The following is a 22,500-nucleotide window of genomic DNA, read 5'->3' on the forward strand; positions in this document are numbered from 1 at the left end:
TGCAAATAATACAAAAAGGGACCCTCTAATATCCATGACAGCACATACCTTGGTAACGGACATCTTTTTAGTAATTGAATGTCTCAGCTACAAAATAACCAATATGACAAAATCGTAATTAATAATAATACAAAAAGATACTACACAAATACTATCAGCTGACGTCCGTTTTTGTATCGTGGATACAGTACATTTCTATTCACTCCGCCCCGTACTGCTCACTCCACTGTGCTGGGTAGTTCATTTTCGCGCACTTCAGAGTTTCCAACAGTCCGTGAACGCAGCACCCCTCCTGACTGTTATCAGCATGGAAAGAAAAGGTAACGTTGCTAATAACTCTGAAACGCGTTTTTTTACACCCGGTACTTGTAACACACTCGCTGCTTTTCTATACATTTCTCCTGTAGATTGATCCTCATGAAGATTGTTACAATTGTCTCAACAAGTCACGTAACAGTTGATGAAAAGTAAAAGTGGACCATGCGCTCTGCTGAGTGTGTGAGTCTGTGTTAACGGCATGCTAGCTGTAGCATCAGGCTAGCATGTGATCCTGGAAGAAGTCTCCGCCAAAACTTTCACACAGGTTTGAGTGAAAAAAATAAGCAATAGGGTCCCCAACGTCATGAACAAATTTAGCAGTGCTCCACATGACAATGGACAAACTATGTGTGATATTTACTGTAAAAAGCACCAAGTAACTGCTAGCTGCTAACTTAAAATGCCTTCTTCTAAGAGCAACACACCGCCGAGGCCGGCTTACTGAGCTGTTAGAGAGGCTTTTACTTCAGCTAAGTAACATGCCAGACATATGGTGGTTAATATAACCCATAACAACCAGTTTTTGTTCACACCTTTAGGTCGAGCCCTTCTCTAAAAGCATTAAACAGCTAAATCAGGTGGAGAAACACAAAAATATGGCGTTGAGTTGTCGTGTTAAGCCATATTATTCCCCTTCTCTGCTTTACAGTTCTCGCAATGCAAGCAAGGAAGAAGAGGACAAGGCCCAGAAAACCTGGCAAAAAGTAAGTTGAAAAGCTCTTCCTATTTGTTTGCATCTCACGATTTACTTAATGGTCAGAAAACACACAGGAGGAGTCACTCATGAGCGCTGTTAAACTGCATTTTCTCTCTTGGCTGAACACCTTTGCTCATAGTGATGATTTGTTAACATGAAATGATGTGATGTGCACTTCTCCCACTTGCTGCTGAGGTTTTGGTGGATGCAGCATCACAGTGTTCCAAAAAGCCAGAGCCAGTTTGTGGGGTGCAACACTTTCTGTAGTATGATTTAAAGGTGCAGTGTAAAGAATGTAGGAGCATTTAGCGAACTTGGAAGACATGCAATATGATAAGCATAAGCATGCTTTAATGAGTGTATAATCACCTGTTAGCTTAGAATGAGTCCTTTATATCTACACTGCTAGATGCCACTAAATCCTACACACTGGTCCTTTTAAAGGATTAGTAAATTAACTACCTCAATACCCACAAATGACTTTGATATTCAAGTGCTGATGTAGTTTATTATTTAGGGTATGGCAGTCATTTAATCCCAGTCGATACTTCTCATATTTCCCTTTAAGTGGATTTGACTTGACATATAAAACATAAAAGTTACAGGATCCTTGATGTAGACTGTAGACAGAGCCAACTTTGTTTTTATGCCAACTGAGCTTTTAATAACATGACCAGGAAAAACAGCAGACCACCCTTGCTATGTTCAACCCAGCATGTAAAATAAAAAGGTTGTTCGTTTATGCTTAGTGCTGACAGGGTATCAATACGCTTGAGAAATGAGGGAGATGTAATTGTTACATGATCCAAATCAGTTCAACACTCCAACACATGCATGAATGTTTAATGTTACATGTCCTGCACTTAATCAGATTTGTAAAGCCCAGATTGTTATTTAAGAACTGTAAAGACTGTTGAAAATGGCCTCATTTGGAAAAGCTGCGTGGAATTTTTAATGTTTTCTTCTCTAATAGTTGTTGTATTGTTTAGGTCAGCATTTCACCATTTTCCCAACTCTAATGAACTAATTAGAATAACGTTTATTGGTTACACATCACAGGCAATGCCCAGGGAAGAGAAGTAGTCCACTCTGTTTTTCAAGCTTTTTACGTCTGTTACAAAACAATTCACTATTGTTCAAAACTAAATGATTAAACAAAGAAGTATGGAGGATTAAATTACAGTAGAAAAGTAACAAATACAATTGAATTAGTAATAAAATGTCCATGAATTGGTGGCAATGGTACCTAGTCATTTAGAAATGTAATTAAGATGTTTATTCAAAACATTGTGCTGAAATAAGAAAACACCATCATATCCATATGCGTGACCACAAAACAAACTACAAACAAAATGATAAAGAACTGCATAAATGAAATGAACAGCTTAACATAAATCCACTGTGTTTTTGGCCCTGAAGTCATTCACTTGCTGTACTAAAGTGCAGATATTTGAGATATATATCTCATCTATTTTAATTCCACTCACCTCATTAGTCCTCGTCTTCTATTTCACTCCTTTCTCCGTCAGCTCTCCACATTTCCCACCACAGTATCACCAACCACTTACAATAACTACTGACAATCTTGTAAATTTGCAGCTCACCCCCCCCCCCTCAGTTTTACTCATTTCCCTCCTCTCTGCCACCACGCCTGTCCACCTCCTTCCTCTATAAAGATGTATTCATGCTTAGTCACTCTGCAATCTTGACAGTTATCTCCAGCCAAGTATAGATATCACATAATTAACCTTTTCATCACAACTTTGACCCTGTCATTCACATGGGGATAGACATGCAAAATGATACTCTGAATACTGAACAAGTAGGGGAGGGGGTCAAATGGGCCCATTTGTACTTTTTGTAAGGAGTCACTGTTCCATCCATTCTCTGTGTGAGTGTTACCAAATGCTATGAAAATTAATATTAGACATTTTCAATTTCGACTACATTGAGAATTTACAGTGTAGATGTAGAAGGTGGACATGGTTGCAATGGTTTGCTGTAGCTCAAAGCCTGTATATTAAATGGTATTTGTGTGTTGATGAGTCATATAGATAACATTTTCTCCCACCTTTTTACATGTTTTTTTTTATTAGAGTAATTGATGACTAAGAAAACGTTATACCACAGCCTCAGAAAATGCTCTGTTGACCAAAGGTTCTTTTTTTAGCCTAGCTTGAACACAGCAGCAGCCTCATCACATCCTAAATTGGTGCTCATTGCTAGAAGGCTAATCTTTTTGGCTGTTACTAAGCCACGGTTTCTTCTCATTGTCATGGTACAGTAATTTTAAGGTTATTTCCAGGATGACAAAAATGGTGTCAACACAGTCATCACAACATACGGGCTCAACATTTTGAATTAACTTCATTTTTGTTGACAGTGTGGCTCCAACTCAACAAACACCGCTCTGTGACATTTGTTGACATTTTTCGCAACTACTACAAAAATGTGACATGTCAAATGTTACATGCAGTTTTCAGTTTAAAATGTATAATTTCAGTCGATGACCATCAAGCAAGTGACAAGCATCCAAACATAAATCGACTCCTTCGCTCCTCTGTCTCGCTCTCCTGCCCTCACACCCATCACGCTCCTTCCCTCCCACTCTTTCGTGTCAGTCGCTCTGTTGTGGCTGCTGTGCTGAGAGGACGCAGCAGCTACCGTTGAGCTGAGCAGCCAGGGGAGAGGAGAGCTGAGTACAGACCTGGTCCCCAGGTCACAGCAGTCTTTGGCTTCGTTTTGATGTGTCACTAGACCCAGTTTAGCCTGATATAGACTGGTTGTAGCATAGCTTAAGCATAGTTTCACCCAGGTCATGTGGCTCCTGGACTGGATCTTCTCCATCAATACAGCTGTGGTGAAGCTAGCCAGTGGTCTCACATGCAAGTGAGTAGCACTATGTGTGTGTGTGTGTGTGTGTGTGTGTGTGTGTGTATGTGTGTATGTGTGTGCGTGCAGGCTTGAAAGAGAAAGCAAGTTTGAGACTTTGTTCATGTCTGTACCGCTGGTTGAACCTGTGATGGTCGAGGTCATGGCAGTAGTGTTTTGGTTTGTGTGTGTGTGTGTGTGTGTGTGTGTGTGTGTGTGTGTGTGTGTGTGTGTGTGTGTGTGTTGCCAGTTTACATGGAGCTTGGCTGACTTATTGATGAGCTGATCCATTTTTCATTAAGGAGCAGATGCTTGCTGTTGTTGCTCTGTGTGGTACCTGACTACCTGTTCGTGTGTGTGAGCGAGCGAGCGAGGATGGGATTGCTGATGTCCCTGGTGGGATTTTGCAGGCATCTTTTTAAAGAGCTCCTTGTTCAACTCATCTTTTTCACTTGTTTGATTTACAATATCAGAATTTCTATATCACCTCAGACATGGAACCACTTGTTTCTCTAACTTGCAGTGCCTCAGATGTAATTTTAGGACTACGTGTGCATTCAGGAGACTGAATAGGAAGAGCCTCTATTGCAGCACTGCTACTCTCTGTTGTATTTTGCTTTCATCTCTCTCTCTCTCTCTCTGTTTTCTCTCAGCCATAGCTGCAGTTCATTACATAACCCTTCAAATCTTTTATCATCTGCAGCCCACTACAGCTCTGTGTCCCTCTCTTTCTTACTCTTGCTCTCTGTCCTCACCCTGCAGGTTAACGAACCATCAAATCAGTGGCAAAAATATGTAAAGAGGAAGCAGGTGGCTTCAGGCCATGAGGATGATGGGTTTTCAGGTTTTTGAAGTACAAGAAGACCTGCATTAGTCTAACTGGCTGACTTGTAGTATACATAGCTGTGTGTCTTTCTCTCAGTATGATAAGATTTTCAAACATTTTAATAGTGAATCAGAATTAACCTACAAAGATTTGAAATGTGTTAATGATGTAGCATCAAACATGACAATATTACCCACTGGAGAACATTCCAGGGACTAATAAATGAAAAAAGCATTGTCTCTATATACACAAATACACTTTTAAAAAATGCAGGTGGAGTGCTGAAGTGAAAGTGCTGCAGCACACACTTATACAATTTCTGTGCAATGCACCCTCAGCTCCAAAGTACAGTCACCTAGTGCTGCTGTTTCATTCTGCTGCCCAGGCACTTGGCATTGATTATATCTGAAGGGTTGGTGAGGAGGGGAGGAGGAACGGGTATAACGTTTTGGCCACATTCCATCCCCCAAAAGCTCTTTCTTCATCCATGCCCCTGTTTATTTTGCTCTAGAGATCTGATAGGGCTGGATGGGCGAAAACCATGAGAGCAGGAGATGCTGACACACTCTGTCATGTCAGATGTGTGCACAGGAGTGATAGAGATGTCAAGTGGTGGCGGGTCTGTATTAGATCTCAGCCCTCACTGGCACAATAACTCTGGCCCATAAAAAAATTGGGTCCAGGCTGCACTTAAACTGACCATTAGTGTGTCACACTAAAGAGGTGTGAAGGTTTGTTACATACAGAGTTTTCTCTGTAATGTCATTGTACACTTTGTGTTACTTTCTCATTTAGTGTTCATCTCTGAGAGAGACAGAAGATTTCATTTCAATTGTTTTTCATCTATTTTGAAGTAGTGAAGTTCATGAGTCTCCTTCATCGAGAAATGAAAATTCAGACCTCAACTCTAATCTAATGAATCTAATCAAATGTCTAATGAAGGCACTTCAAATGAGGACTTAGCTTGTGATCCTGTGAAAAAGGCAATTATTTAATTTCCTTTTGATTTTACTTAGACTCCAGCTCACAATTATTTTAATGATCTGATTTTAATCTGATTATTATTATTTTCTCGATTTAATGAAGAATTAGTTTTGCCTATAAAATGTTTAAAGTTGGTATAAAAAAAAGAAAAGTCCATCAGAGCTCTGTGTGACAACTTCAAATGTCTTGATCATCAGTTCAAAATCCAAGTATATTCAGTTTTATTAGAAAATCAGCACTTGTAATGAGCTGGGAAAAGAACACTTGTGGAAACTCTGCTTGAAAAGTAAATTAAAAAATTATTTCATAATCAAAATAATTGTATATTAATTTTATCTCCGTTGACTAATTGTGAAAATAATAAGAGCTTCTATCCACTCACCCACTCACCCTCCATCAGACGCCCTTTTTTGTTGTAGCGGGAAAATCACAGGTGTTCTATGAAAGCTTTCAGGAAGTCAATTCAGTCACATGACATGCACAATAGCAGCTTTCTGAAATGTGATGCAACTCGTTACTCAAGTTATTAATTACAGCTGTGCTCCTCTCACTATGAAATGCAAAAATGTCTGCTGTGGAAAAAGGTCTATTGTCTGACATGTGACATATATGATACATGTTGCATCTGTGCTGTGAGTGTCTGAGGTGCTGCTTGTAACCTCAGAGTCCAGCAGTGTGGTCAGTAAATACCTCACATGCATAATTGCTTTTAGCTTTCTTAATAATATGTTAAATGAACACACAACGCTTATATAAGATGACTGTGGAGTTGTTAGACTCACTGAATAAAATGTATGACAAACCTGTTTACGCCTAAGAATTTATTTATTTTACACTTGTAAATGTAAATATAATACTGTTTGGCAATTTGATGTTAAAAATCTGTTGCTGTAAAATTGATTTGACATTTCTGACAAAAGCACAGATAAGTACTGACCTCTGCACTTGATCCACAAAAGAAAGTACTTCATTATGCGACATTGGCCCTGAATGAGGACATGTTCTCTACTCCAACAGCTCAGACATGAAAACAGATAGTGTGTCTCATCTTTTATCAAAACCAAACTTGATCACTGTACAATCGGCAAAAATAAAGGGATATAATCAGTGAAAGAGAAAATGATATTAAGTCACAGATGGGCAAAAGTAAAATAAAGGTGAGTCTGAAGACATTGCCAAGGATGAAAGTCACATGCTACAACCAGAAACTCTTTCTGAAAGTTAAAAGACAAAATAATACATTTCAGAGTAAAAAAAAAACTTCTAAAACAGTGTACAGATAAAGCCATGAGTGATATGACAGTGAGTCAGTAGAGATGGCAGTCAAACATTTGGGTACATGCCTCTGGTGGTGGTAGGGGGGGGTTGTCCTCTGCATCTTATCCAGTGTGCAACTTGATTTGTCAGATAGGGGCTGCATAAAGAGATTTTTTTTAAAAAACACAAAAAAATGTGACCCATATTTGTTAAAAGTACTTTGAGTGGATGCAGAGAAATGCTGAAACACCCGCACAAAGACCTCAATGCACTTCAGCATGAAGAGCAAACCCTGCAGAGGTTGGGCCATAATGAGTGCGCAACAAACCGTCTCAGTAGCGTCGCTGTTTCAGTGCAAAACAAATGACTGGCTGACATGTGAGCTGGGGAGGGTGATGATGATGGACAGATGAAGAGGGGATAGAGGGAATGGGGTTGTTTTGGTCAGAGAAGGAGGAGGAGGGGGTAGCTGATGTCGTCTCTCACCTGCAATGCAGTGCTGGGCTGCATCAGCCAATTATCTCTCAGCTGTCAGTGAAAGGGGGCCGGACCAGAGGCTGACGACAGCCAAGGAGAGTTCTCGGTCAGAGAGAGAGAGAGAGGGAGAGAGAGAGAGAGAGAAAAGTGAGCGAGAGAAAGAGAGGCAGGCAGTGTGTGAGAGGAAAAAGTGAGCGAGAGAGTCGGTGAGTGTGGTGTCCTGAGGTCCAGGACTCTGAGCCTGCAGCGGAGCCTCTACGTTCCTGCTCTTCCGCCTCTTCTTTCTCCCTCTCTCCTCTCTCTGCACTTATACCCCCCCCTCCCCTCCTACTCCTTTTCATCCTTTTTCTCTTTCATCTATCTTTCCTCCTCTTCTCATTCTGTTCGCCACCCCCTTCCTCTGTAATCTCTGGTTTTCAGTTATCAGCACTGAATGCTCTCTCCTCCTCCAGTCTACTTTTCAATCTCAATCCCTCTCCCTTTTTTGGGTCCTCTTTTGAGCTCTTTTTTTCCCCCCTCCTGTGCAGATGGAGTGAGAGGATTTTTTAAACACCTGTACTTTTCTCCTCTTCTCTCCTCCTTCTTCCATCACATCCCATGGGCATCCGTGCATCTTGTAGGTAAGAGTGCTGTGGGTGTGTGTGGGCAGTCGTGACAACCGTAGACAATTTCAGGTTATCCTGAGACCACGTTGTCCAGGTAGAGCTGGGGCGATGTGGACTAAATCAAATATCATATTGCCCAGCCCTAAGTCCAGATGTTTTGATTGTTGCAGCTGTCCTTGAAGTATCCTGATTCTTAGTGTTCTTGTTGTGTGGTCCATCAGAGGGCATTGGACTGTCTGTCAAGCTGTCAGTGTACCGCAGAGAGAGAAAGAAACTTACCTGTACAAATTTGAAAAGCATTATGGATTCAACATGTTATTTTTTTAAGTCATCTGTATCTCTGCATTTCTTCTTCTCTCCATCCCTCATTCTGCTCTCTACTCAATGAACATAGTGTTAATTTCGGAAGCTATTTTTAGATCCAGTCGTTGAAGGTCCACGTGTCAGTTTTTTTCCCCCCGTCATCTTAAATATTTACTAACACACTCAGCTGACAAAAGGACATTTAATTACAGCCATGAAGAATCATAAACATTTCAATCTACTTTTAGTTGGTGAAAATACTCTCAATGAAACTTGGTGAGCTTTGGTCTCACTTTATTCAAGACCAAGTGAGAAATTCTCTCTTCTCTCATATATATTCGTCGTCCTCTCACTTTGACCAAAATGAAAATATAGCGTATATGCAGAGAGGAACTCAGACAGAAAGCTGAATAAATACATGGCAGTGATCACAATGATTTTTAAAAAGTCTCATTCATCAATCATTTTCTCTTGAGGGGAAAGAAGGAAGACAGTCGACAAATAAATCTGGTCACAGCTTTAATTACAGAAATGTACCACTACACTGAATTTTTTAGACCACCTTTTATTTCTATTCATCAGGAAGTTATTGTTACTCTAATGCTTGTGTGTGTGTGTGTGTGTGTGTGTGTGTGAGGTACAGCAAGCAGCAGAGAAAATGTAACATTGTAATTTTAAGTGCAAGTGAAAAGAAGAGGGAGGATGTGGACCCAGGTACATCTGTATGCTGTGTGTCTGTAAATGTAAACGCACTTAACACACTGAATGAAAAACAAAACATCCAGGCCAAATCAAATAATGGAAGTTTTCTCCCATCAGTGACACCTTTTTTTTCTTTTGATGAATTGAGAGAAAAATCTAACAGCAGATGGGTGAAAATGTAGAAGCATGAATACAAATCTGAATCTTTTTGGCTCAGTTTTTTTTTTTCTTAGCAGGCTGCCTCCTACACACGTTAACCAGACCATTAATATCAACAGGCTGATTTTATTGGATGTTATTGTGGTTATCACTGATACATCATTAGTGGCTTACATGTGGCAGTAAATAACTTCATTAGCTGCATTTTTAGATTGAGTTTTTCATTGTTAAATACAGATATATGTCACTGTGTATCTAAACACAAAGCTTGCTCTGAGGAAATAAACACTGATTATTTCACTGATGGACTTCACTCCTAGCAAAGGACCTCATTTATTAATTAACCTGTGCACCTCTGTCTTCAGCTCAGCATCATAATTGCTTTCTTTCCCCTCAGGCATCATAACACAAACAGCAGAGTTCAGCAAGCAGGCAGCTGAACATGACGCAGCTTTGTACGCATGTTTTTGCTGAGGTGTATCCAGAGTGGTGGTTCTTCTTAGACTTAAGCCAATGAACTGATTAGCTAGACAGGCTAATCCTAATGACTTTAACACTGTTTTCAAGCAGATCACAACAAAGTAGTTTCATCCAAAGTAATCAAACTGAATTTGGTGCCTCAACTGTTAAATTACTATTTTAGAGGCAGTGACTGTTCCTTGTAAACTATTTTTTTTTTCTATGGCTGTACGGCAAAGTCAGCTGCTTAGACCGTCTCATAGCTTAAGAGATCATATCTAACTTGCTTTAATTAGCTGTAAATCCTCCTCAGCAACATTGCCAGTGTTTTCAGTTTGACTCAGTAAGTCACGTCCAAATGTGCAGCAGAGAGTTTGTACAGAAAACCACTGAGAGGTTATTTGAGGATTGAGTTAAGAAATAGAGTTTTTCTTGTGAGGAAAACATCTGTTCACACTGAGTAAGTATAACACGATTTCTTGCTGGAAGCTGTTGGCCATTTTTACCTGCACAGCAGCACATTATGACCAGCCCTCCTTTGCAGGAACACAGTAAATTAGGTCTCAAATGTAAATACATGGATAATAATGCTCTCTGTGCAGGAATGCTGGCCCAGATTACTAGTCTTGTTTTTATCCAAGCTAAATTTAATTATAGTACAGCTGTTGGTCTTCAGACAACATTTAGCAGCAAGCAACGAGCCAAGCAGAAGTTTAGCTCATTCTGCTTAGGGATGAATTTGCACAAAATGATGTTTGGTTTACATGATACATGTAATTGTTTTATACTGGTTGGCCTAAGGGGCATGGCTCTAGCCATGGTTGGTTGATCTGTGTCTGTGTTTATTCATTGGTCATATTGTGACTTGATGGTGTGCATGGGGTGACAGTGCAGTCCCCTCTTTCAGCACCACGGACAGCACCAAGTGTGCAGCTGCTTCAACAAAATAAAAACTAAACACACATACACTCAGTGTCCAATGATCAGAGCTGGGAACAGGGAATGTTTGGCTTTTGATTGAAAATAGACATAATCATAATCATTAATAAAAACAGCTGTGACTTTATTTTCTGCTGATTGATTCATTGATGAATTGTTTGATCTCTGATTATATGTAGCTGTGATTGAACTTGGTGCAAGTCTTAACTTTGATGGCCTGCTTTACTAACTGAAGCAGGTAGGTGCAGCTGGAGCAGCTGGATGCTGTCCTCTAGAGTGCTGATACCAGTGATGTGCTACACCTTCATCATCTGCAGGGGCTGCTTGTTTTACTTGTTTGATATCTAGCTCTGCAGTTTTTAGGGAAACACACACAGTCTCTGTTACCTTCCAGTGAGCTGTAGTGTAGAAACAACTGGAGAATTAGCTTCAATAATTTATTCCACCATGTTCAGATTCACACAACACAACCTTTTCATTTAAGCATTGTTGAATCACCATCAGTTATTCAGTTCAATTAATGTTTAATGGTATTAGGTCTTGGTCGAAGGACTCTCGTACTTTCTCACTGTTTTATTTTTGTGGTGATGCTCCAGCCTCGGTTGGTTTGAGGGGAAGAAATATCACTTATCATGCTGATTGTTTTAATTTAATTCAAAATTCAATTCAATACTGATGATGTGTGTGTCAGATGAGAGTGCTAAAGCAAATATTAATTTATTCTTACTAATACATGAATGCGTGAGGACTACAAACTGGATTTAAAACAGACATAATCATTGTTTTTATAACAGCAATGTATCAATTGAAATTGTGTGATATTAGAGCTGTCGTATTTAGAAATAAGTAACATAGGCACAGTTTCAAAACAGCCCCTCAGATTTTCTGGTATTTGGCAGCACTAAAATATTATGAAGCTTTTATTGCTCACTGTTGTTACAATTACGGAGTTGCTCAAGGGAGAAATGAGCTGTCCTCGAGTCCGGCGTCTGCTATTTTTGCCAGAGCTAAAATGACTTTGGATTCTCGACTGAAGAGAGCAGGAGAGGTGAGAAACGATTTATGATTTAAAAATGTCTGGCACCGCAGCAGCTCTCATAACCAGGTTGCTTAGCTGCTCTGATCCACTTTAGTGCTGCACCGTTACTGTACCCTTCATAGGTGACAAGGTGTCTCTGTTTACTTTACAGGTGCATTGTTCATTTTCGACAAAATGCAATGAAAATATAGCTACACATATACATTTCTTATATGCACATACTCCTGTGTATGTCCTTTTCTTTGATGCCAGGCTGACATTCTCTGGTGCTTTACATTGATTTAAAATGATCTGCAGTTATACTTTTTGAGCTGCTAGAAGAGTTTACAGAGCTGTTAGTGCGGCTGTAGACTCTTAGTCTTGTTCAGACAGGTTGCTGTGAGTTCTGGACATAGTTTTGTAATAGAAACAATCCCAAATCAATGCTAGACGCTGATTGATCTTTAGTATTGATGTTCTGGTGTAATTGCTCCAATGCTTGCTCTCAGTCTTAGTGGTGGCTTGTATCATTAAAGTCCTTTTTTTTTCAATACAATGCTCACCACTCTTCTTTACACTGTTCTGAGAAAAAAAAAACATCAATTTTGCTCTCTGTCTGTTTAATTTTGGTCCTTTTGTGCTTACACACTTTGTTCTTACAGAAATATCAACTGGAATCTTTGCTTGCTTGTGATTTTGGTGAAATGAGAATCGATCTTTATCTACTATATGGCGTATGAGTTTCTTTGGATTAAAGCTTGGGTTTTTTGATAAAATGCCTTCTGAAAATGAGATATGGAAACCACATATCTCTACATCTTCGTCTCTACATCACTCTGTTTCTCTTTTTGTCTCACTGGGCCTTTCCAGCAATGTCTAACCCTTTGTCCCACTGTCACTCTCTTCCTTTTGCGCTTCCTTTCTTTCCTTCCTTCATGTCTGCCTTTCCAATTTCTTCTTCTTGCTCTCACCATACCGCTTTCTCTCTCAGACCAGAGCCTCATGGTCGTGGAGGTGGCTCTCAGCCGGGTCAGGCAGACTCTCCCCTCCCAGAGCAGGATGAGGAGATCCTGGGCTCTGATGACGATGAGCAAGAAGACCCCAACGACTACTGCAGAGGTACGAATCTCAGTATAACTTTGCCTTCAGATATTAAATGTGTTTGTGTATGTCTGAGCCCATCAGATAAACAGATGAAATGTAACAATACCCGGTTCAATGTTAAATTATGAGGAAGACCGAAATGTTCTTCCAAAACAGCTGTGTGCTTATTTATGTGTAGAATAATGCTTTTTGTCTCTGCTGTTCAGCTTCATGTAAACACACACACTGGATATTCTATAATTAAAGAACATTTTTGAGTGTATTTGCGTATGTGTTTCTTTGGGCAGGTGGATATCATCATGTGAAGATTGGAGATCTGTTCAATGGGAGATATCATGTGATCCGTAAGCTGGGCTGGGGGCACTTCTCCACTGTGTGGCTGGCCTGGGACATCCAGTAAGTCGGCTACTCTTGACTCCATGGAACTGTGGCCAGAAATGCACAGAATTAGTGGACCTCACAAAGCCATAGTTGCTGGTAGCAGAGAAATGTGTTCTCTTGGTACTTTTAAAGTGACCAGCTAGCATGTAGATTTAAGGTTGCTGTGTATTCATAAGAAAATTATGGTTACAGTAAGAGCCAGGAATTTGAGTCATGTTGTCACGTAAATATGTAATATTTATTGATTATAAACATAAGATTTATATACATTTTTTTGAAGAGGAAATTATGTTTATGTATATGAGTTGTGTTGTTACAGTCATTGATGCAAATTTGAAAGAAGTACAAGTGGTCGTGATGATTGCAAACATTTAAAGTGTGTGTGTGTTTTTCAGGGACAAGCGTTTTGTGGCCATGAAGGTTGTGAAAAGTGCTGAACATTACACAGAGACGGCTCTGGATGAGATCAAGCTGCTCAAATCTGTAAGGCACACGCTCATCAAAAAGACTATTGTCACACTGGGTTAGACTCAATTCCCAAACCTCTTACAGTTGTGTGTATGTGTGTTCTTGTTTTCTAGGTGAGAAACACAGATCCCAGTGATCCCAGCAGAGAGAAAGTGGTACAGCTTCTAGACGACTTCAAAATTTCTGGCATGAATGGAACTCGTATCCTCTGGCAGGGAATTTCCACTATGGAGTTTTCCTAATATGCATGTTTCTCACATCTAATCATACTGGCTGAGCTGGATACATCAATATACACAATATTATTATTGATCATAGTTTGAAGTTGCAGGTATTACAAAGAGTTACCTTGTTTATAATCAGGTCAAAAATAACATTTGACACAAGTGACACAATTGTACCAAACTGAGTGCCTTTTTAAATAGCGCATACTGACCAGTTGGCTAACTGTTTGTTAACATGGTGGAGGGATTGCAGGAGCTGTCGTGACCTGTCGTTCTGTGAAGGAAAGGAACGGTGCATTAACAGCAACTTAATTGCTTGGCATCTTTCCATTTATGTCTTCCATGCTGTTGCTGTCTCAATGTGACAGCTTAAACATACTAAATACACTCATTCCAGGCCAAATAGCTACTCTAGTGTTGAACATCCAAGGGTAAGACTGCATCACCTCGGCCTGGATATTAATTTAACTCATCCTTATCATTGTGCTCAAAGGCCACATTCGTCCGGATTACATCTGAGACGGTGATCTGCCAAAATTATTAAATCATCTATCTGGCTGTCCGAAGTCTACTTCAGTTTCAGATCACCCCCTAGATTCACACCCTGCTCTGTTGTTCGTGGTTCACAGATGTTAATCTAGCTGTGCGCTTTGGCACATCTTTGAGCGTCACAGTCCCTGATGCACCGACGCTCGTGCCATTCTTTTCTCTCCCATGTGATCCAGTTTACAGCTGTGTGTTCAGGCAGTATGCCCAGACATACGCTGGAAGTCAAAGTTAACTTTTGTGACATGTACAAAAAGGTTATAACAATAGTAATGGATAATCCATAAAAGGTTATTGAACCCTGAGAAGGTATGGGAAATGATTAGTGTTCAGATAGAGTATGAAGTTAGAGTTTAATAATCCATGTCAAACTCTGCTGCTGCAAAATCTAGTTATCAGTGTATCAAACACAGGGAAATGTACTTTAAATCAGATGTCCAGCATAAAATGGTGTTATGTGTATGTTGTGCTTGTGCGTTATTAGTTTTAGTGGCTGTAGCTCAAGAAAACTCTAAGTTGATCAGATTTAAAGTCAGCCCTGTTCTATTAGTTCTTGACTTTGGATCTCTTCAGATGTGTGCATGGTGTTTGAGGTGCTGGGCTACCACCTACTGAAGTGGATCATCAAGTCAAATTATCAAGGCCTGCCGCTGCCCTGTGTGAAAAGCATCATACGGCAGGTACTGTACAGCTGCGCTTATCTAAAACATTCATCTTTTTATTGTGCTTCTATTGTGTTATCTATTCATTGTGTTTTATCTTGTTGTGCAGCACTTTGGAAACCTTGTGTTTGTACTATATAAATAAAGTGGATTTGATTGACATGTTTCATTCTTATGGTCCATCTCTACAGGTTCTTCAGGGTTTAGACTACCTCCACACCAAGTGTAAGATCATCCACACAGACATCAAACCAGAGAATATTCTTCTGACTGTCAATGAGCCCTACATCAAGAAAATGGCCGCAGAAGCGACACAGTGGCAGAAGACGGGCGCTGCACCTCCCTCTGGTTCTGCAGGTCACAACCTTTCCTTTCTCAGTGCTCCTCTAAGCAAGTTTTGTGCTTTTGTCTGCATTTTGCTGACAACTGTGAGGTTAGCTGCTTGGATTACTCAGCTGGTCCAGTGCTTTCCATTGTTTGATTGACAAGTTGCTTATTCGGTGGTTCACTGCTCAACAACCATCATCATCAATAATTATTAATACAGCAATGTATTTAAATATTTTAGGGCTGTCCCCAACTCAGGATTTGAAGTCGTGTCAGCCACTTCAGACCAATGCTTTGACTCAGGAGGCAGGGGGTTGGGGGGTGGGGCGATTCTCTGTATCCATCTTGGTACCTTTTTTTTTCTTAAAGGCCTACTAAACAACATTACATTATACACAACATTACATTATTTGTTTCTTTCTTATATATCTGCCCAGTTACTGCAGTTACAGTAGAATCAAGCACATAGCTAACATGAGTCTCATGTTTTAGCTGTAAGACTTATGTTTTAATGCTCTTGTTCATCATTTGTGATGTGAAAACATCAGAGAAGTAAAAAGTGTGTGTCCTGGCATTAGTGCAGGTATAAAATCTAAGCGCAGCACTGTGCATATTTCCTTCTGGCTGCTAAGAGTGCTGTCAGCCGATGAGTTGATCACACTGGACCGTGGAGGAGGAGAGAGTAGAGACGTCTGGTTAAACAGGAGTTAAGCTGCCTTTGCTTCATTTAACACTGTAGCTGAGAGCTCCGAGCAGGAAACACTCGGCCTGTCCTGTCCTCCGTCTTCATCATCTCTCTCTGTTTCCATCACAGTTATGTATTTAGGTCATTTAAAGACAAGAATCAGTAAGTTTACAGGCTGTCATTACTCTGTATTATGACATGTAAAAACACAACGATTCAACTGGAAAAAATGCCAGTTGACTCAGGGATTTATCAACTGATGCTACCGACTGTTGTCAAGAGGCACCAATGGGCTATAAATTGAAAATAAGATGATTTTCCAGCTCTATGGTCTAATCCTGTGTGTTTGATGTGTAGTAGGTGTTGAGAAACTTGAGGATTTTTACTTAAGTTTTTAATAAAAGGGGAGTGGGTCACTGTGTGTTGGTATGAGTCACCACTGGATTGGTTATGGAAATTACCAGCTTGCTCAGAGGAGTGTGTGACTCCCGCTGAGGCTGGTGCCGCTGCAGAAACAGTCTATTAGTACAGCTTGGTGTGAATCAACTCAGCCACCCAAGCAGAATACTAATTATAGCGAGGCGATGGATATGCCACATATGTCTTTCATCAATGTAATCCTCTGTTTTTCCTGTTTCCTGCAGTGAGCACAGCCCCAGCACCCAAACCAGTAAGTTATGTTTTTTATCAATATGAGGACTTTGTGTAAAATACATTTCGAATCAAGTCAGTATTTAAAAAAAAAAAAAAAAAAAAAAAAAAAACTTCTCTCCTCTTGTTCCCTTTCCCAAGATGGCCAAAATGTCAAAGAACAAAAAGAAGAAGATGAAGAAAAAACAGAAAAAGCAAGCAGAGATGCTGGAGAAGAGGATCCAGGAGATGGAGGGAGGAGCAACACCCGAAGGAGGAGAGGAAGAAGAGGATGAGGAGACAACAGAGACCACAGAAGACACAACCTCTTCAACTACCCTCTCCATGTCTGCCACACTGCAGGACATCGTTAACCATACTATCACAGGTCATTGATTGGATTAGATTGAATTTAGGCTTTGATTGAATTTGAGGATTAAGAATATTAAGGAATAATAGATCATATCTGGTATAAGCACTAATCAATAATCATTAAGTCTATCTTGATCTAAGAATGAAATTGAGTTGAATAATTCACTATGCTCCTCTGTGCTGTAGACTCGACTGCAGACGAGCAGTCCCAGCAGACGTCTGAAAGAAGTGAACAGAGAGAGATTGCAGCCGAGGAAGAGAACAGAATGGAAGTGAACTGCAACGGCCACGCCTCCATGCCGGAGAGCGAGGCCAGCCCGGAGGACAAGGTGCACAGGACCAAGAAGTCCACAGAGGAGCTTGAGGACCAACAGAACGCGAACCAACCGGAAACCAAGACCGAGGCAGACGACACATTACCCAGTAAAGAAGACCACCAGGCCTGTAACGGTTCGTCCGAGGACCCCGATCTCAAAACACAGCAGCTCCCAGATACTCTCAGCCCAGACTCTGTCACTGTAGAGATAAAGGAGGGAGACAAGGCTGAGAAGAAGGAGGAGGAGATGGACACTCAAGGGGAAAACAAAAGAAAGGATGATGAGGAAGAAGATGGCCAAAATGGTTGGTTAAATTTTTTGGGGGGATTTTGGGGGATTTTGGATTTCCTATGCATGATTTTCTACATATTTCCTCATTGTTCAACATGATGTATTTGTTTTGTCAGAACTTCTCTACAATTTCATCAGAAATAATTCTCTGGTTTTGAATAATGCTTATTCACACATTATATGTTGTCTTGTTTTAACATGTAGCCATCCCAGGAATGCAGTATAACAGATAACGACACATTGTAACATTTAATACATCCAAATGACTTTTTCACACTTTGCACTGAATTGTGCAATTGGTTGTCATCACACCTCTGGAAGGATTCGATATTATATTCAACAACATGAGTATATTAAAAGCATACAATAGCACATACATATAATGCAGTGTAAATCACAGTATGCATTAATTCAATATGCCTTACAATGAGGAAAAAATAAACAGTATATCCTCAGCTGTAGTGTCCCACCAAACAGTTTATAGAAGGAGATGGAGGTGAGCAGGCTGCATTAGAAAACAAAGATTGTTAGTAAAAGCTAATACATGTATTGTTTTCACTAATCAATTACTTGGTGCTCTTTGTTTATATTTATGATCCACAAAATGCCTGCCCCCAAGATGGGATTTCTTATTTTTGCCTGTTTTTTTGTTAACTAAGCAGAACAACACAAAACAATGTCAGTGAGGCCTTATTCAAGCCAAATCAGGCAATGCAGTGAAAACACCCTCCCCCATACATCTGAATAGGAGTAGAGCGTTTTGACTGCAGGTGTTTTGGCCACAGCAGTGCTGCACCAGCCTGTAGCTGTAAAGTTGAGTTTTTTGAAGGCTGTGGTGGCCAATCACAGCTGGAGATCAGACTAATGAGAGAGTACAAAGGCATTAGGGGAGGGGAGGACATTTCTCTTTCTTTGACAACTTTAGTTAGACTTCACTGTCAACTCTCTGACTCATTTTTAAAAAAGAAAAGAGAGAGCAGCTGTGGTCAAGCGAATTAGAGAGGGAGGTGCTGGCAGCGAGAAAGCCAGTGAATCAGATCAATAAAATGTTATTTTCTGATTGTTTCACAGCGGTTACATTCTAGAGCACAAATAAACACGCCCACACCTCCACACACCTCCACTCAACCCTGCAGCAGTCTGACGCACTGCCTGATTTGGTCTAAATACAGCCTAACTCAGACAAACAAACAAAAGTAGCTCCCCTAACAGGAATGGAAAAAAATAAAAACAATTTGTTTCTAACATTCTCTCTTCTTTTCTACCACATCCTCTTCTGTCTCTTTAACAGGAGCATCAGGCAATTTGTTGGTAAACCCCCTGGAACCTATTAATGCTGACAAGCTGCAGGTTAAGATTGCTGACTTAGGCAACGCTTGCTGGGTGGTGAGTACAAATATACCATTGCACTTTTTTTTTCTTTTTTTTAATCTGGACGCTTATCAGTAACTTGAAAGCTTTATCTACTGTAAAGTTTCCCTGTGCTTTAAATATGACCCATTTGAATGTCAAAAACAACTCATAAATTGGCACTGCTCCTCCTTCCTCCAACAGAATAAACATTTCACGGATGACATCCAGACACGGCAGTATCGTTCACTCGAGGTTCTTATAGGATCCGGTTACAGCACACCAGCAGACATCTGGAGCACAGCCTGTATGGTAAACAAACACAAACAAACAAACACCTGCACAACTGTAAGGAACCTGCTGGAAAGACAGACTGGAGTGATTTGAACTATTAAAGGGACCCTGTGGACTAATCAGACTGTTACACTATGTTCACCTCACACCAAATATAATGCGTATATCCTGCAGAGCTTTGACTGCCACCGACTGAGTTTTACTTGAAGTTTGACCGAGACAGGAATCTTTGAATTTATTAGAACCTGATTGTAGTTCAGGAGCTGGAATACTTTAGCTTAACAACAGCCTGAACACACACACACACACACACACACACACACACACACACACACACACACACACACACAAAGAAGAAATGAGAACAGCACCTTGATCTAGTGACGTCACAGCCCTTGGTCATGACTGCCCCCTAATATTTCATCTATGGCTTTCTTAACATTGTCAACTGACCACCTGAGAATCGTCATACCGTAAGGTCTGAATGCAAATGCTCTCCCCTCCTGCCTTTTTGTTTCTTTGCTGATCACTGCCTTGGTTTTACTGTATAAAATGCCTCCATTTCATTTGTCAGTCCACTGTCTCAGACCCACTCTGTGTCAATGTGCTCACCAATATCCCAGGATATCAATAAACATCCAACACCACAGCAAACTTTGAACAAGCCCTTGAGTATGAATCTGACTGAATCTAAAACCCTCTTAAAGGATTTTGAAGAATCATGACAAGACACACCAACACACATACTTTAAAACCATACTTAGGTTTATTCAAATACTACTCCGGGTGTACCTGTTGTTGAGTTCATGTGTGTTTTTTTTCCTCAGGCATTTGAACTTGCTACTGGAGACTATTTATTTGAACCCCACTCCGGAGAAGACTACTCCAGAGATGAAGGTTAGTGTTTACAAAATATAAGATATCAAGCTCTAATACAGGATTATTCCTACTGACTACAAATGCTCAAAGGATTGTTAATGACAGATTCATTTGAGGCATTATAGGCTCAAAAATCTACAGACAGAAGACTAAATATTTTTGACATGTGCGGCCGATTTACATTAGTCAAAAAAGACTGAATTCTCTCATTATCCTCTCTGCGTTGGTCTTATCTCCCTGTAGATCACATAGCGCTGATCATCGAGCTGCTGGGAAAGGTTCCTCGGAAGCTGATCTTGGCAGGCAAATACTCCAAGGAGTTTTTCACCAAGAAAGGTAAACACACCAGCCCCGCCACCAGCCATCTGCTGTCGCTACATCCAGAGTGTCCTTAAAATAAACTCACGTATTCAGTGCAAAAGTTACTATTTCAGAGCGAACACCTGACAGCTCAAGGGAACAACCATCTGCTCTGTTTGAGGACAGAACATGCAAATGAAATCCAGTTCAGCTATTTTTAAGCCCAAAGCTCAAACACTGTATATAATTCCCTAACATTCATTGCTGTAAGTATTTAAATGTATTTTAAATGCCTTTCGTCCCAGGTGACCTGCGTCATATCACTAAGCTGAAGCCGTGGGGTCTGTTCGACGTGTTGGTAGAAAAGTATGAGTGGTCCAAAGACGAGGCCTACACCTTCAGCAGCTTCCTGCTGCCCATGCTGGACCTGGTACCTGAAAGGAGAGCCACAGCAGCCCAGTGCCTCTCCCATCCGTGGCTCGCATCATAGAGGCCACCCACATGCACCCTCGCCCCTTATATTGTGACAGGATCCATTTGGTTTGAAGATTCTGGGCTCAAAAACATACACATAACAAAACACATTCATTTCTGCAAGAGCCTGTGACTGCATTGTGCCTGCATCCACCTTTCATGGCTCTTAGATGCTACCAACACACACTTAAATACACATAAAAGAGAGAGACTGCTGCTGAGTCTTTGTCCAGAAACCAATGGATTACACTGGTTATAGAGGGAACCCAAGGTCGTTGTCTTCCTGTATTTATGGCTCTTTTTCTACTGGCTTCATTCTTCTATAGCTTTTTTTTCTCTAGTTACTTCTCTCCATTTTTGAGCTCTTTCTCTGCAGCACGTTACTTTGTCTGATCTTGCGGTACTTTTAGATAGTTAATGGTTGGATTTAAAAGGAATTAGCGCCTGTCTGCAGTTGCAGCAAGGTGACAAGATGTCAATAAAAACTCAAACATTGCTCTGAAAACCACATACCATATCATTTAGATTATGGATAAAGCCAAATGTGTGTGTGCTCTTGTTTGCCAGTCATCATGTTAGTCATGTTAATTCTTTGAATTAATAACTGTGCAATGCTAACAGGCATGAAGTGACACTAGTAACATTCTTAGCACTGTTAAGTAAGCTTTATCCTTGGGAAAAGAAACACGTTTTTTACATTTGTATAAAGGCTGAACAGGAAGAAAGGAGACTGATCTGAAATCGCAGATTTGTCATATTATACATACTATTCTTAGTTTTCAGCTTTGTTTTACATTGTCTTTGGGAAAAAAGCACTTGGAACAATAAAATGTGAACAACCTGTAGATTCCTTCTCTGCTTCATGCGCAAGCGGGCAACAGAAAAGTTGCAGTTTCATATCTGGTTCACTTTTTGCTTGTAAGAAAGGCTTGATGTATCATTTCCTGCATTAACAGTCAAACTCTGTGGATCCAGGTCCAGTGTGTACAGTAGACTGCACCAAAGAGTTGGCCTTTAATCTCTCCCTCTCTGCAGCATAAGCTTTGTACAGTGTCCAGAAGAGACGGACAGTAATGTAGATTAAAGGCAAGAACTAAAAGGTTGGAGTTTTCTTTTTTTTGGGGGGGGGGGGTGCCTTGAAAAATATTCAGGTGATTTCCAGATGTTTGGAAGCTGAAGCTGTTTCAGGTGTTTCTACTGCACACTGAGGTGTTGGATTTGAAAATAATAGATTGTATTAATACAGATGCTGTAATAATGCTTTTAGTCCCCTTAAAGTAATGTTGCCCGCTGTTTTTTCTATAAAGTCTCCTGCTCTGTCCATGTCTTCCCCTCTTCATTTTTCTGTAGGTTACAAAAATAAACATTTTTCAAAATCTACTTGGAAATGTTTTGCTTCATGAACCATCATTGATGGGATAAAAAAAATCTCTGTAGTTACTTTTTTTTTAAAGTCAGTATTAAAATGCTACACAAATAGTCCTCGACACTACAGATACACCTTTTTGAAAAGTTGAACATGCCCCTAATATAAAAAACATGGAACACTGGTAAGATGAATGCTGTCAGACACTGCAATTG

The 22,500-nt window shown here is 40.3% G+C and overlaps 1 protein-coding gene across 2 annotated transcripts; it reads left to right on the plus strand.

Annotated features, from left to right (window-relative positions):
- The first annotated feature begins 276 nt into the window (after positions 1 to 276).
- On the plus strand, positions 277 to 22,299 carry srpk1b (SRSF protein kinase 1b). Of its 2 annotated transcripts, XM_053316795.1 has the most exons (17): positions 277 to 320; positions 408 to 583; positions 968 to 1,022; positions 12,607 to 12,734; positions 13,007 to 13,115; positions 13,496 to 13,583; positions 13,682 to 13,769; positions 14,912 to 15,018; positions 15,192 to 15,357; positions 16,657 to 16,682; positions 16,805 to 17,030; positions 17,201 to 17,635; positions 18,914 to 19,008; positions 19,177 to 19,284; positions 20,094 to 20,163; positions 20,389 to 20,481; positions 20,751 to 22,299. In XM_053316795.1, the coding sequence occupies exons 3-17, from the start codon at positions 976 to 978 to the stop codon at positions 20,933 to 20,935; spliced, it is 1,971 nt and encodes a 656-aa protein (XP_053172770.1). In that variant the 5' UTR covers positions 277 to 320; positions 408 to 583; positions 968 to 975; the 3' UTR covers positions 20,936 to 22,299. The 2 variants fall into 2 exon arrangements, with proteins under 2 accessions (XP_053172770.1, XP_053172769.1); XM_053316794.1 differs by lacking the exon at positions 408 to 583 and having other exon boundaries at positions 281 to 320.
- Positions 22,300 to 22,500: the final 201 nt, after the last annotated feature.

This window comes from Scomber japonicus, chromosome 3 (genome assembly GCF_027409825.1).
Source record: "Scomber japonicus isolate fScoJap1 chromosome 3, fScoJap1.pri, whole genome shotgun sequence".
NCBI lineage: Eukaryota > Metazoa > Chordata > Actinopteri > Scombriformes > Scombridae > Scomber > Scomber japonicus.

Excerpts from the sequence above, each read along its gene's own strand:
- srpk1b (XM_053316794.1), top strand. Across the intron at positions 1,023-12,606 it reads CCCAGAAAACCTGGCAAAAA|ACCAGAGCCTCATGGTCGTG; the intron begins GTAAGTTGAAAA and ends TTTCTCTCTCAG. Across the intron at positions 15,019-15,191 it reads TGAAAAGCATCATACGGCAG|GTTCTTCAGGGTTTAGACTA; the intron begins GTACTGTACAGC and ends CCATCTCTACAG.